This window comes from Polyodon spathula, chromosome 32, assembly GCF_017654505.1.
Source record: "Polyodon spathula isolate WHYD16114869_AA chromosome 32, ASM1765450v1, whole genome shotgun sequence".
In the NCBI taxonomy this organism is placed as follows: domain Eukaryota; kingdom Metazoa; phylum Chordata; class Actinopteri; order Acipenseriformes; family Polyodontidae; genus Polyodon; species Polyodon spathula.
Window position 1 is genome coordinate 6,077,803 of NC_054565.1, and position 15,770 is coordinate 6,093,572.

Below are 15,770 nucleotides of genomic sequence, written 5' to 3' on the forward strand. Positions count from 1 at the left end.
CTGCGGGGGTGTGTGTGTGGAGCTGGAGTGTTAAGAGCCCTGAAACACACACACACACACACACACACCACACACCACACACACACACACACACAACCCCCCCCCCCCCCCCCCCCCCCCCCCCCCCCCCCCCCCACCCCACACACACACACCACCCCACCCCACACACCACACACACACACCCTGACCCCCACCCCCACCCCCCCTCTCCGGTTCCCTGGTAATCCAACCTGTTAAATACTGTATAGAAATGTACATTGACAGAACACATGAAGAACTGCAGCAGCCTCAGTGCAGTAAAAGCGGATTGCATTCCAGTGGAATAAGCAGCAGTGCAGCTGCAGGGCAGAGCGGTCACGCTGCACTTCACTTGCTGCCCGCTAGCTACCCCTTGTCAGCAGCACAGCACATTGTCCCCCATAGAGATTCACAATCCAGCACTACCACAAAGGAACGTATTGCTTAAGAAAGGTATTGTACAAAATGTTTTCGATGGATAACTAAATGTCTTTTTAGTACCGCTGATCGTACGATGGCTTGCTCAGACTGAACTCAAATAGCACGTTTTTGCAGACTTTCCCTTATAAAAGTATACTGTGGCAAATGTGCACAGCGATGTCGGTTTTCCCCAGGCTTATACCTTGTTTATGAATTCTAATATGCTTTGCCACACCTCTCTGGACTTTACAACTATGCCATGGTATCAACAGGCTTTATTACACTTTGCCTTAACTAATATAAACTTTGATCATTTCTACTCAACCCTAATTCAACATTTGAACAGAAACTGCAGACTACAAAAGAGTTTTGGGTGAATAGTACAGTACAGTGCTTTTACTAGGCGCTAGAGACCCACAGCTGCTTGTTTCACATGCTAGTGCATTGACAAAACCATGAAGGATCACATTGCATGTTTTATCTATATTCACTACATACTCAATGATTACTGTCGATCAATATAGCTTAAAATATATAAAAAAGATAAATATATATAGATAAATAAATAAATACATTAAACACGCCATTTTCTTGGTCTGGTGTGACTCTCCCAGTGCAGGCTCGGCTGTCACTTGGGGTTTATATAGGTTGCATGGAGACAGTGTAGTGCAGGTACTGGTGATGTCACCACAGGGATAGGTATTAGATACAGGGAGCTGCAGTGTAAGCATGTCACCACTAAGGGGGGGCTGCTAGCACAAAATACAGCAGAATAATTTGTAAATACTTAAAAACAGTGCATTGTTTATTTAAAAAAAAAGTATGGCGGACCGTTGCTTTAAACTGCAGTCTGTACTGCACTGCAATGCAAGGCTCATTTACTGCAGTTCTGCCTGGGCTGTTTTTCATGTAAGAAGTACGAAGTCTGTAACTTGTTTCCAGAGTCACAGATCTAAAGGAACTCCAGTGCTTCTGGTTAGAGCACTTTCACCAGAGTTGCCCCAGGATTAAAAAGCTTTGTTTGGTCTGCCTTTGAGATTCTGTTTAATAAGAGCTGGGAGAGGAGGGGCCAGCTAAGAGCAGGGATGTGCAGACGAGATGAACACAACATTTTACCTGTGAAATCTGCTTGGGATTTTGAATGTGCGTTTGCACCAGTTATTTTAAATCTCAGGTTTCAGAGTAGTTTAGGAATGACTGCGTCACGGCTTCAACAGCCAGAACTCCTGTTAGTTATTTTACTGCATGCGGGGAATTTTAAAATCTACAGCTCTAAACTTCCCTAAATACAATCAATTTGTTTAGAATGTCTCAGGAAAAAAAAAGACTTTTCATTGGCACTTAAACACACAGTGGTCAAAGACTAGAAATCCCCATTTCTTTGTATTCTTTTGCATTAAAAAGATATTAAAGGCAAAGTCCCTAGGATTTCACCCTTTATTCACTGCTTCCCTGTGGATTAGAACTTTTAATTTCAAATATATTGTAAAAGTCCCAGCAGAGAGTACAATGCTACTGAGCAGCACCCTCTTCCACTTTCTTTCTTTCTTTCTTTCTTTCTTTCTTTCTTTCTTTCTTTCTTTCTTTCTTTCTTTCTTTCTTTCTTTTCTAGACAGCTAATCCCTTTCTAGTTAGAAGGAAAAACAGATGGCACCCACATTCAATATTCCCTCTAAAAAGGACGCTCTGCTCAGCACAGAGAAGATTGGGTGGGGACACTATTACCTGCGGACCAACATGGGCGATAGGATGGCTCCATCCCAACTGAGCTAAAAAATGAACTAAACAACTCTGAGGGGAGCCGTAAAAACATTACGGTACAGAAGCTGGCGAGTAATATGAAGAGATAAGCTGCTCCCTGCACACCCCTGCTAGTCTCTCTCCCCCTCTCCCTTCTCCCTCTCTTCCCTCTCTCTCATCTATTTCTGCATGTCGCACTGCAGCAGCAGCACGATGGAGGGGTCGCTCTTGGCTGCCTCCTTGAACTCCTCGAGCGTGATCTCGTCGTTGTGATCCCTGTCCATCTTGCTGAAGATCTTGTCGACGCGTTGCTGCGGGGTCAGCCCGTCCTCATTCATGCGCATCATGATCACCGTGCCCACCATCTTATAGATCGCCTGCAGAGACACAGAGGGGCTGCCTTCATCCAGACTTACCAGAGATAAGTGAGGAAATACTGGCCCAGACATGGGCCTGATGTTTCGTGCGTCAAGGTATCAAACCCCTCTGATTCAAAAGTACACAAGCATACCATTTTGTAGTGTTATTTTGACTTTCTTTTTTTCCTAATTCTTTGGTTTCATGATATGGCATAGAGTTAATTAAAGAGATCACCTCATCAGAATGATCTCCTCTCACCTCAATGATCTCCTCTCAGCTCAATGATCTCCTCTCAGCTCAATGATCTCTCACCTCAATGATCTCCTCTCAGCTCAATGATCTCCTCTCACCTCAACAATCTCTCACCTCAATGATCTCCTCTCAACTCAATGATGTCCTCTCACCTCAATGATCTCCTCTCAACTCAATGATCTCCTCTCAACTCAATGATCTCCTCTCAGCTCAATGATCTCCTCTCAGCTCAATGATCTCCTCTCACCTCAATGATCTCCTATCAACTCAATGATCTCCTCTCAGCTCAATGATCTCTCACCTCAATGATCTCCTCTCAGCTCAATGATGTCCTCTCACCTAAATCTCCTCTCAACTCAATGATCTCCTCTCAACTCAATGATCTCCTCTCAGCTCAATGATCTCTCACCTCAATGATCTCCTCTCAACTCAATGATCTCCTCTCAGCTCAATGATCTCCTCTCAACTGAGTGATCTCCTCTCAGCTCAACGATCTCCTCTCAGCTCAATGATCTCCTCTCACCTCAATGATCTCCTCTCAGCTCAATAATCTCCTTTCACATCAATGATCTCCTGTCAGCTCAATAATCTCCTCTCACCTCAATGATCTCCTCACCTCAATGATCTTCTCTCACCTCAATGATCTCCAGCATCTCCATGCGTGTGATCTTGCCATCTCCATCCAGGTCGTACATGTTGAAGGCCCAGTTGAGTTTCTGCTCAAAGCTGCCCCGGGATGTTATGGATAGGGCACAAATGAACTCCCGGAAGTCTATGGTCCCATCCCCGTTCTTATCGAACGTCCGGAAGGCATGTTGTGCAAACTTGGAGGCATCTCCGTACGGGAAGAACTGGAGAGGAAACAAAAGCCACAGACACTCTGTACAGCGGGTAGCGCTTGATATCAGACCTTATATTGAGAAGCATATCCCGTCACACCCTAGATATCACTTCACAGTAGTAGCGACTTTGTTCTGTGGTTCTGTGGTTGTGTGATGTTCTGTGGTTCTGTGGTGTTCTGTGCTCTGTGTTCTGTGGTGTTCTGTGCTGTGTTCTACACTCTGTGTTTTGTGCTCTGTGTTCTGTATTCTGTGCTCTGTGTTCTGTGCTCTGTGATCTGTGGTGTTCTGTGTTCTGTGTTCTGTGCTTTGTGCTCTGTGGTGTTCTGTGCTCTGTGTTTTGTGCTCTGTGCTCTCGCCCCTGGGCTCTGACCTTGACGTAGAGCTGCTGGAACTCCTCCAGGTTGAGGATGCCAGTAGGACAGTCCTTCAGGAAGCCCTTGTACCACTGCTTCAGCTCGCTCTCGTTGAACTCTGTACTCTTCGACAGGTCGTCCAGAACCTCCGGGGCCAGCTTGCTGTTGTGTTTCCCCATCGCGCAACACAACTGCACAAAGACACACACACAGGCGAAAAGGGAAAAGAAAAAGTTAACCACAGACATTTCTGCACAACACAGCCAATGGAATTGACACTGTTTAGCATACATTACTAAGAGTGAAATGTATTAACGTTATTATTTCATTTTCCATTAACAGTATCATTGGCGGTCAGATACACACAGTACGTTAAGCGCCTCCCCTCACAGCTCTATAGCCAGTGTACCCAAACCCTGACCTGACCACCATGCTGTTATAAAGCAATACGAAATTACATCTTAGCTCCCATGCCTTGCACCTGCAACCACTGGAGTGCTTATACTGGGACACGGACGCGTGGGCTTGCACAAGAAATCAAAGGAGCAACTGAAAACTGTGTGGACCCCTATATAATCTCCCCCGCCTGTTCACACGGTAATCATTCAAACCTATTCAGCAATCTGAAAAACAACAAGCCGCCACTCCCTGCTCCTGTCACGCTGCTGCCTCCTCTGCAGTGTGCTTTATTAATCGTTTTCTTGAGGGAAGGCTCCGAGGCGGCTCGCAGGACCAGGACTGCAAGATGCCCTGCGGAGCTGCTGAAGGGGGAAGGACACCAAGCTTTTGGTCTCCGCAGGTTTCTGTCTCACTTCTGAAATAGTGTCAGCCTGCACTGAAGAGACACTGCCACTGCACACACTAGCCATCCCCTATCCCCTGGAAGCTGAATGAAATCCTTAGTGGCATGCTGAAGACAAGGCTGTTCAAGGTGTCTCTGCCACTGCATTGAAGAGAACAAGAAATCCGTTCAAGGGGTTTGCAAGCTGGCTGGACTGGTGGAATGCAAAGCTCAAACAGCCATTCATGAAACCCAGTCTGGTAGGTTTTTATTGTCTGCTAATACAGGTCTTATGGTAAATCTACGCATAAGTCACATTTCACCCTATTTTCTTTATCCTGCCCTATGTGACGGGCACTGCCTTTCTGTAATTGACCTGTTCATTCCTACACAAGGCCACTGTCTAGTACGTGCAATAGCCAGCTCATTCCTTTTCACAGGAACATCACGAGAGCGCCACACGTTGTCATTAGGGGGTGGAGACCACATATGCTTGTATCAGAAGTTACCAAATCTGGTTCATCTATAGCTATATATAGACAGGCTCTGCGTCCGCAGCCTTCATCATTGTAACAAGGGTTTTTACACAGTGGATGGGGTATTTAGCCCCTCCCTGTGAAAGAGAGGTGTAAATGGACAGTTGTTATTTGAGGAATGTGTAAGTGCACGAGGGCATGTTATAGCGCTGTGCACACCATAGCGGGAGATGGAAAAAAAGCAAATAAAATATTGAAAAGAAGGTAATAATAATAATAATAATAATAATAATAATAATAATAATAATAATAATAATAATAATTCATGATGGACTGGTGGTAGTTTGTTAAAAGGCACAATGAGACAGGGAGAGTAGGTGTTCATACCAACCGTTGCTCACACTTACAGCTCAATTGATAACCGTTTGCTGGACTACAAGCATCCATGTAGCGCATTAACACCTTACCTGCTTTTTTTGAAAGGTGTCGATTCCACAGACAAACAGCTGCAGCGTGCGTAATGATAAAGGAGCTCAAGAGAGAAAATGTATGATAGGAAACGTAAGGCAGTACCGCTGCTCACCAATACACAATGAATCATATCTTTAAAATAGGAAACAGGTTTGCTAGCAGCCAAAAGAGGGACACCCCCCTTTCCCCCTGTTCAATGAGCCCCTTTCCCAGGGACCCTGGGAGGGTTGAGTGTCCCTCAGTGTTGAGGGTGACCTGCCTGCCTGCCTGCCCCTTTAACAAAAGCCTGCAGTGAAGTGCACAATCCCCACAGCCTCCTGTGAAATGTGTAATGAGGCAAGACTTCTGATTCACCTTCCAGCAGCTTTATTACCCGGGCTGCACTCTCACAGCGCCAGCACAAGTCGTGACTCAGCTGCTCCACAAACTGTCAAACTGTATCATCATTCCCCAATGGAAATAAAACAGAAAAATACATTCCAATATACTGGCACGCAATATGTTTTACTTCTGCCAGCCAACAGCTTTACATTTCTTTTAAGCTTGACGCGTTTTCAAAAAGCGACACCGTGAATGACTACATTATATGTACATATATATATATATATATATATATATATATTCCCCCCCCCCCCCCCCCTCTGCCAGATGAATTTTGATGAAGTTGCCAAATGCACCAAGCAATGCACCAGTCTGGACTTCCTCTACGCCATTCATCTATAACTGAGAAAAAAAAACAATAAGGACACACAGACTGTCAACTTAGTGTGTTGTTGTTGCTGCTTTCTGCCTGTCTGTCTGTCAGTCTGTCTGTCTGCATGGATTTGAATGCAGCTGGCATGCCTGTGGACTGCCGATCACTGCAGAAGAAATCCAGTCTGGTGGCACCCAGTGATCTCCCCTTACTTTTAGTATCACGGATTTGTCAGGAAAAGGGGACGTGGTTCAGATGGGAACGTGGTGCCTGGCAGCACAAACTGAGCTGTTCCCCAATTGAGGTGAACCATAACGCTTGTTTTCTTTTTCACTCTTTCCTGGATTCAAAACAGGAAACTGTAACCTTGTGAGATAAACTGCTTAGCAACGAGGGGCGTGGCTGTTGACTGGGCTGCCGGGGTCAGGGTTTTCATTTCTTGCCGTTCTCTTGAAGTTTATCATCCCTTGTTGAAGCTAAATGAAAGATGGAGAGGGTGAGGTCCTCTGCATATTTAAAAAAAAAAAAAAATTTGAAATCAGTTTTCCTGCCCCATTTACACTTCTCCCCTGATCATCGGAGAGTTGAACTTTTCATCATTAATACATTTTCTTCAATTATAAAAGATTAAATGACTGCCCTTTCCTCCGTACCGATCCTGTTCAGTTTCATCAGGTTTTATTTTCCAAATGTTCTAATTTCATAACGTCCTACTTTCAGTGAAACTGCGGTATGGGTAAATCAAGCATTTCCTCTGAAAGAGATATTCTACTGATTTTAAATAAATAGCCTAAAATGCCATATTAATTTCAGTTTATCACCCTGTGTTATTTTAGCAAACTGCAAACAACAGCAACACAACGGACTCGAATCAAACCCCTTTCTCTCCTCAGCATTCATAAGATTTCGCTACTCTGCTGATCACTATGCAACTGAAGTATGTATGATCAAAGGAGGACATACCTATTTCTTTCCCTGGCTCAAGAAGGTGTGAAGCTGCACAATGTGAGTCTGAGACTTGGACAGCCTCTGTTGCAGTTTAGCATGGTAAATGTGAATGGGAACTTTGTAGTTTTGCCATCATTTCTTGAAACGCAGACAGTGCTAAAGGACCAGTGAAAAGTAACGAAGGAGCAAGTCCTGTGCATGAGTTACAGTACCTCTGCAGCCACCTGCTCTCCAGAAATAAAAGAAAACAAAAACACTGGCCAGGAGGTTCAGGGAATGTTCCTTCAGTGCAGCAATAACATTGAGAAGACTGCGGGCTGCCTGTCCCTGCAGACGCATCAGAGAAGATTAGTTCCGCTGCCTGAAGCGAGAGAGGGAGGGAGAGCGAGAGACAGAGAGACGGGATGGGGGAAGGGGGATGACAATCACTGCTCATCTTTACTGTCCCGGGGTCCCAGTTAAGACTAAAAGCCTCTGGCATTTCATTTTGCTGCTGTTATGAGTTTCTGCCACCTCTTTGACTCCCAGCTCGTCAAAGGCAGACTGGTGTGAAACAGCACCGAAAAGCCAGGAGAGCGCAGAGCTCTGCCCAGCTCTGTCAGCCGATAGCAACACAAACACTCATATGAGGTCATCATGCATTTGCAAAACCACAAGAAGTTTTTGTATATCCATGAAAGGGTTAAATTTGCACCAAATATATGGGCATGGTCTGAGGTTGATTTTAAACACATATTTGCCTGTGGTGCACATGTTCAAAGCACAGCAGTTTTCACACAGCTCAACTTTAATACCAACAAGTGCCTAAACCCCTTAATAACAACACCTTCAGTACCTTCATTTCAACCCGCACTTGTAATCTGATTAATGCATTCATCTAATATAATTATATAATGTGCATTTACAAGGAGCACTTGCAATTGAATAGGGTCCAATAGATGTCACAAAAAAGCGAGTGTTAACGAATTTAGTTGAGTGCACAGAAACCATGCAGTCTTCCTTTCACTAGATTAGCACAGACTTTAGCAAAGCTAACGGAAGGTGGTTTTTAAAGGGATTCGGAGTAAGAAACTGTAGAGTAGACCCCGATTTCTGCAGATCATATTGGGAAGAGTCATTAACCTCCCTGTTCTTCTACCCTGCACAGTGCTGCATGAGGAAGGTAGAGCAGGGGGTGTGGAAGGGAAGGGCATTGCAGGCTATAGCCTAATTCTGGTCCAGCGATCAGTGAAAATGTGTAAAGAACGCGTAAGCAGCACTTTCCAGTCCATCCTCTTCTTAGCTTTGCTAGCATTCTTAATGCTCCTCTTTTGACTGTTCTGAAAATCCTGTTGTTAATCTTAATTCAGGATCTGCAATAATTCAAAAACAACCATGCAGATCATCATATTAGTACCTCAAAGCTACTGTCAATTTAATCCAAATCGTTATCAGCATAATTTTATCAGAAAGCCGATAACGCACCTCACAAAAGCACTAAACCAGAAAGAAATAACTCTTTGAATTTAGGGACTTGCAGCTAGACCATTGTGAGTAACTGGTTAGCAGGAAACAGCAATAACATTGCATCCACAGCGTTGTCTTTGAACTAACATGCATATTCCAATCTCACGTCATGTGCCACAGCGAACTGAAGCCAAGGTCAGGGGGCAGCGTTAACAGTGCCAGTGCTAATAAGAGGTAAGGATGTTAAAACCCAGAGTGGCACTCCTTCCAGGGCGTGGAAGCCGAGGCAGAGATGGAGGAGGCAGTGCATGGCTGACAAAGCAGAGCGTCACTCGGGGCTTGCAGGGTTCAGCCACGGGAAAAGCAAGCGCGTCTGCTGGGAGCACGTTTGAGAAGGTGTGCAGCTGTGGCTGTTTTTAGGATCAAGAAAGGCTGTGCTTGGTCTGCTAGGTAGGAATATAAAATGATCTCAGTGTCTCTGCTGGGACAGTGCTTTTTATAGATGCTCCGAAAAGCCGGGACGCAGCGTGATTTAAAAAAAACAGCTTGCACAGACGAGAATTAAAATAACATCTCTGACAGATTTTTTCTACCTTCAGTAGTAAGGCCAGCCTATTAAATCTAAACATTTTATCGGCCCGTTGACGGCATTATTATTTTTTTTGATATTTATTACTGTTAACCCTTAAAGAATCAAAGAGAAGTCTGTTTAAACTCAACACTCGGTTTTCTCACACAGATCCATGCAGCAACACATAACCTATGCAGTGCTGGAACATTTTCCCACCCAGCTCTTTATCCAGCCTTCAAGTGCAAGCCGTTGCCACGGCGACAGATGGACTGGCTACGGAGAATGTTCTCCTGCTGGGTAACAACATGGCTTGCATTTCTGTAAACAGGTGAGGCTGTGATTCAGCCATGCAGCCCCCTTTGTTACTCTTGAGCGAAGAGGATGAATCATATTGAATGTGACTCATACTGTAGGTTCCAAAGACAGACCGTTTACAAGCTTTCAACACTCATTAAAGTGTAAAGTCCTGGCAAGAGAAAGGGTCACAGGGCTCTTAGGTGGTTTGGGTTTCGTAACAGCTGTGGTGGGTTTGCGATTTAAATTCATAAGAATATTGTCTTATTGCTAAGATAATAACACTTTGGCTGACCTAGCCAGTGGTGCTGAGGCAGGCAACTGGAGCAGAAGAGCAGGTCCTGAAATGATAATCGACTACACTGGCAATCTGCAGCACCTTACTGTCCATGGAGGCCTCTTATCTGAGGACTGGCCAAGACCAACTTTGCATTGCATGCACACATTTCAGCCAGGGCAGACTAACCCTCTGTGTCACAGATAAAGGGATTTGGAATTGTCTTAATAACATCTGCCAACCACTGTTTAATAATTGATCTCAACAATGCATCAGTGTGCACAGCAGCCCAATTAACTTGGTTTTAGTAAAAACTGGTTCACAGCTGCATAATCCCCAAAGACAGAACACTCTGCCCTTAGAGAAAGGCTGAAAAAAAAACAGTGGGATACCATCAAACACCTAGATAATCAGAGAAGCAGACCACAGCTTGCACCAGCAATGGAAACACAATTGGCGATCAGTAAAGCTACACTGAACCTTGTACGGTATTTAATACTGCGCTCATACTGTTTGAGAGCAGAGTGCTGCAGTCCACCATGAGACGTGCGCTTTGCAAAGCTGATGGTCTATGCTATACAAGACTAATAAGAAGATGCTCTGACTCTAGGAATGCCAGGCTGAGCCCTTGTCTTCCCGACTCCAGTCTCCTGCTGCAAATCCCTCACTCCTTTTAGTGCCATCACGAGCAGCAGCAGGCGGAGGGCCCCTCCTCGATGCAACATTGTAAATTAAACTCAACGTGCCGCAGCAAGCACGGTTTCTATAGCAATGCATTCATTCTGCTCGGAGGAGAGCGAGAGAGAGAGAGAGAGAGAGAGAGAGAGAGAGAGAGAGAGAGAGAGAGAGAGATCGCTACAAGGTGGAGCTTCTCATATCAGCTTGCTATGTTCCTCTGCAGACCTTGAGATGAGCTGCAAACGAGTCAAAAGCGGTGTCGTTTAGTATGATCCAGTTAAATATATTACACATTTAATAAGCTCTGCAGAGTTTGCAGATGACATTCATAACCTCCCTCTGCTGTATGTAGTAGTAGGTCACAGAAAATCTAGCAAAAAGGATGCGGGGGGGGGGGTACGACATGTGTGTCTGCAGCTGAAACTACCGCTGGGGAATGTAAACAAACCGGACAAAGCTTTCAGTGCACAGAAGGACAGAAGTAATGTTTTAGTAGAGAGGCTGATACTGTAAGGAACACAAGCATGTCCTGGAACAAGAGTACAGGAAGGAAAAAAAATCACAACTATTTGTACTGCTCTTCTGATAACTGTGCAACTGAAGTTGGAAAAAAGTTCTCAAAGCTATTTTCTCCAATTTGTCATTAGCACAATTGCCTCTGACACTCAATAAAACTAGGAGAAAAGACATTTGATTCAGATGCCTGAATTAAGTAATTGACTTTTTTTCCATTCACAAAATAAAATGTGCTAATGATGATTTGGAAAAAATAGCTCTGAGAGCCTCGTGCAGGATTTGTTATTTGTGTCTCTGGATGGATGTTTAAATCCCAGGACAGATACATCAGAAGAAAACAAAAGGACTTTGTAAACATCCTGCAGAAACAGAACTGAATAACGATTTAGGCTTTGCCCTCGTTTGAGCTCAGGCTACTTTGTCATTTTTTTTGGAGCATTTTTGACTGGCAGCATCTACCTGCTATTTCAATGTTCTCTTTAACTATATTTTTATGATCACTTCCTCTGATTCTGTTAACTGCAGAAGTCTAAATGCAGCTGTTCACTCTGCAAATACACCCCTTCAGATGCGTTTATGATGCCTCAATATTAAATAAGAAACTGAACCCTAAAAATTATAAATGTCTTGGTGTATTTCCTTCCCACAGTGGGGATAAAGCTACATTTTCTATGAGTTCGGCTTCATAGCCGGCGTGAGATTCCACTGCTCTGATTACAGGCATGTCCTCAAAATAGGACGCAGCCAAAACGAAGGATTTTTCTTTTTTTTCTGTGAAGCAATATTGATTTACAATGTATCAAATTACATAAATACAACTTGTGTTCTGATTTTTTCAAAGAACCAGCATCTGATCCCCTGGGTGAGCTTCCTATCTTAATAACGTTAGCACTCCAAACTGACAATGTGAACAACACCCATTCTGATTTAACACTGTGGTTTGGTAGCATGTTGATTCTATGCCATGCCGATAGCCCCGTGCTTGCAGTGGGGCACGGCTAGCGGAGCACATGCATCATTTATAGTGAGGGGTTTAATGCAGATGAGGCCATGCTTAATAAATTAGGCAGTAATTCCTCCAAATGGTTTATTAATTGCTGTAGTTAACTCCTCTTACACCAGTCTTGTATTCCCCAATGGCTGTAATACAGCCAGCAATGATTCCCTGGACTGGTTCATCTGGCAAGAAGTGACCCCACTCCAGAACAGACAGCACAGCGGGCCACTTTATTAGGAACCACATCATGGGCCAGTCTATAACACAAAGAGCAGTTACCAGAGCGTAATACGGAAAGAGGAAAAAACAATGTAAGAGAACTTCTGAACGGCAGTGCTTGAATATTTTAGTCCATTAACTTTTCAAACAAAAGCCCCCCTCAATACCAGCCTACGAAGTCCACTACTGCATCACCAATGAGACACTGCCACTTCACTGGCTAACACTCCTACTGACCCTGTATTTGTTAATGAACGCTAGTCATAATGAATTCATGGTAGGCTTGTGTCTCAGTATGTACAGAATGCATCCTAAATACCACTGCGAAGCAATTGCCTTGTTACGAACTAAACTTAGAAGCTTCGCCGGCCTTTCCTCTAAATGACACGGCAGCCTTTCAAACATGGAGAAACGCGCTGAGTGCTTCTTATTTAGTGTCGTACAGTTTCAGATTCCTTCACGAACGCCCAGCGCATCTTCAAACTGAAAACCAAGCCTGTGAACGTCACGACCCAGGCATCGCTGCTCCCTGATGCAGACACCTTCAAAACCGTGACTCATAATCACACGCGCCTTCCAGAATAGGAAAAGGCATTTAGCACTGAAACTCAGCAATGAACACAAGGTTACTGCATTACCAGGGCTGGCTGCCCTCCCCTTGCTGAGATTTGCTGCCAGTGTATGCTCTCTTATGTATCTCTTCAGTGCATTCCTGTCGCACTCTAAGGCTGCTTCATGTTGCATTGTCTCTGTTACATGTTTGTTGTACTCCCAGTACAACAGTCCTATCCTTACATAGGCAGCAAGCGCTGAAGGACGTAGCGTTAAATGATATGAAATAGAGTGATTTTTTTTTATTGGACTCTCTTGCATTCATTCAAATCCAACGACATAGTGACTAGGCGAATCTGTATGTTTCGAATGATGCTGAACTGCTAAGCAGAATTCATAGGTCGTGTATCTTGAATCAAGTGCATTTTTTTTAAATCATCAACTGTAAAAGACCTTGAAAAATATGAAATATGACCAATTGAACAAATAATTAGATCAATTAACTTCACTGAGAGCTTAAGTTGGAATGAAAACCAAAAGATCCTGCGACCATCGAGAACTGGAGTATGACCCCCCCCCCCCCATCTCATCCTGTCTACAGGTGGCCTCCCTCTTTCTCCCCTTTGGTCCAAAACAATCAATAATCACCAATACAGAGGGTATTACTGCTGTAATATCTACAGCATAAACCCTGCTGAAAATGCAAGGACTGGTAGCAACCACATATTTGCTCCAAGTGTTATTACCTTCTGCTAATTTCAACATTATGATCCATCATATTGATGCGTCACTCTTTCTAGTATAACAGCAGGTCCAGGAAAGTGCAGTAACATTGCGAAGCCACAGGGTGTAGCTAGCGTGTAGTTCACGCGCACTCAGTCCTTTCAGACACCAAGGGACCCAGCTAGAGCTGTACCGGTGGTGCTAAAGGAGTAGCTCTTTCGGCTAAGTTCCATATGTAAGTCAGGCTGGTTGCTGCGTTTGCCTCCCCTCATTACAACACCCCTCTCCAGCTCTGCCTGCCCTGGCCCTCCCCTTGCTGCCTGCATCTCGCTGTAAACAAACACAGCCTCTAGTCTCTGCAGCTCCTTCCTGCTTCCACTGTGACTTGTGAGCATGTGCATTAGCGTTTTAATTGAAGGATCGCTGTTGCAAGCTTCTGGAATCTCAGGATCTTCAGGCGTTGAATCTTATGGTTCTATGGATTCAACGAGATGTCGTTTAATATGCCTGATTGCGTATGCTGCATGTATTCACGATTCCCATCACTAATGTTTATGAATGCATACAGGATGGTGGGGTAAGGAAGCCCCCCCCCCCCATGTACAACCCATCCAGTGTGGCAAGCAGGACCAACAGCTCTCTGGATCCCAGTTCAACAAACTGTAGTGCTGCAGTGTTTGGTGTAGAGAGCGACGCTCAATGTGAGTATTGGTTCACTGAACGGAATATCCTATTGCATATTGCATTTCAAAATTGCATCGTGCTGTTCGCCCAACACAAAAAACACCACTTTATTGAATCAGCTGCTTTTTTGAGGTCAAAATGAAGGTTTGCAGACATGATTCTGCTGGGAGCTTTGTGCAGTTTTGGTTTTTTTTTTTTTCAAAAACGTGGACACTTGCATAATGACATACATACATGCATGCATACATACATACATGTATGTATAATGCTATGTCTAAATAGTACACACACACACACACACACACACACACACACACACACACACACACACACACACACACACACACACACACACACACACACTATAGAATACCTGTGTGTTGAACAGAAATGTCCTATCTATGCACAGACAGACAGAGTGACAGACGGACAGATAAAATGCAAATCATGCAAATAAGACAGACCAGACGAAATAGACGTATTTTACAAGGAGCTCCACGTATAATAATAATAATAATAATAATAATAATAATAAATAATAATAATAATAATAATAATAATAATAATTATATAACAATGCACTACAAAACAGCCTTTTTATTTAGTTACCATTATGTACGCTATCCGTTTTCATTAATAAGCACTGTTATAATAATAATAATAATAATAATAATAATAATAATAATAATAATAATAATAATAATTTAAATCAACTCACCTACGAATTCACAATCTGTGTCAAACTGTTAGTTCCAAACTTGATAACTCGTAGCTGAGTAATATAGCAGTACTTTGCTGTTGAATAGCGGATATAATGAGCACTTTGAAGCCAGTCGCTTTGTTAAGCGTATTACCCACTGCAATGATCACTATCGTGCCAGCGCTATGCGCTCCTCCGCTCTGCAATCTGAATGGAGCCTCGCCGCCTCTCCTTCGCCAGCTCATTTACATGGGAACCGCCCCCGCGAGCAGCGATTGGATATAGTCTGGTTATGCAAATCGTTCTCTGGTTTGTGTCCTTCTATTGGTTGGTCTAGCCAGCTAATAATTCTGTTACAGGAGGCGGTCTAATCAAAGGCTCCCCAGCGCATAGCTGTTTGCAGCAGCCCGTGTTGTTATGCTGTGACTGCAGGGGACGGGAGTGAATGTTTCCTTTTGGTAGAAATGCAAAGCTATTAAATTAATAAAACAAAAGCTGTAATTACAATACCATTGTAAAGCGCGTCTCCTATTGTCTTTGTCGCAGCTGTTAGTGGATACTTGTTCGACTAATTATTTCCTATTTATATATTTTTCTGGATCAGAACTCTGTTGCCTTGAGTACCAGTTACTGAAGAATTAATTAAGACAAGACTAAAAAACAACAACTAGAAAACGATGATGACCGCGAAGCATTCACACAAATAATAATAATAATAATAATAATCCCCTGAAATACACATGCCCTTCCAGTACATG

The 15,770-nt window shown here is 43.7% G+C and overlaps 1 protein-coding gene across 1 annotated transcript; it reads right to left on the bottom strand.

Annotated features, from left to right (window-relative positions):
* Positions 1–205: 205 nt before the first annotated feature.
* Positions 206–15,230, bottom strand: LOC121303463 (hippocalcin-like protein 4). Its single transcript, XM_041234192.1, has 4 exons — positions 15,031–15,230; positions 4,003–4,176; positions 3,426–3,641; positions 206–2,555 (listed from the first exon to the last, which is right to left on the bottom strand). Exons 2-4 carry the CDS (start codon positions 4,162–4,164, stop codon positions 2,358–2,360), a joined length of 576 nt encoding a protein of 191 aa, XP_041090126.1. The 5' UTR covers positions 4,165–4,176; positions 15,031–15,230; the 3' UTR covers positions 206–2,357.
* Between the last annotated feature and the right edge of the window lie 540 nt (positions 15,231–15,770).

Coding starts and splice junctions, on each gene's coding strand:
- LOC121303463 (XM_041234192.1), bottom strand. CDS start 4,164: ATGGGGAAACACAACAGCAAGCTGGCCCCGGAGGTTCTGGACGACCTG. Junction 3,642..4,002: donor TCCAGCAGCTCTACGTCAAG/GTCAGAGCCCAG, acceptor TTTCCTCTCCAG/TTCTTCCCGTACGGAGATGC. Junction 2,556..3,425: donor AGATGCTGGAGATCATTGAG/GTGAGAGAAGAT, acceptor GTGTCTCTGCAG/GCGATCTATAAGATGGTGGG.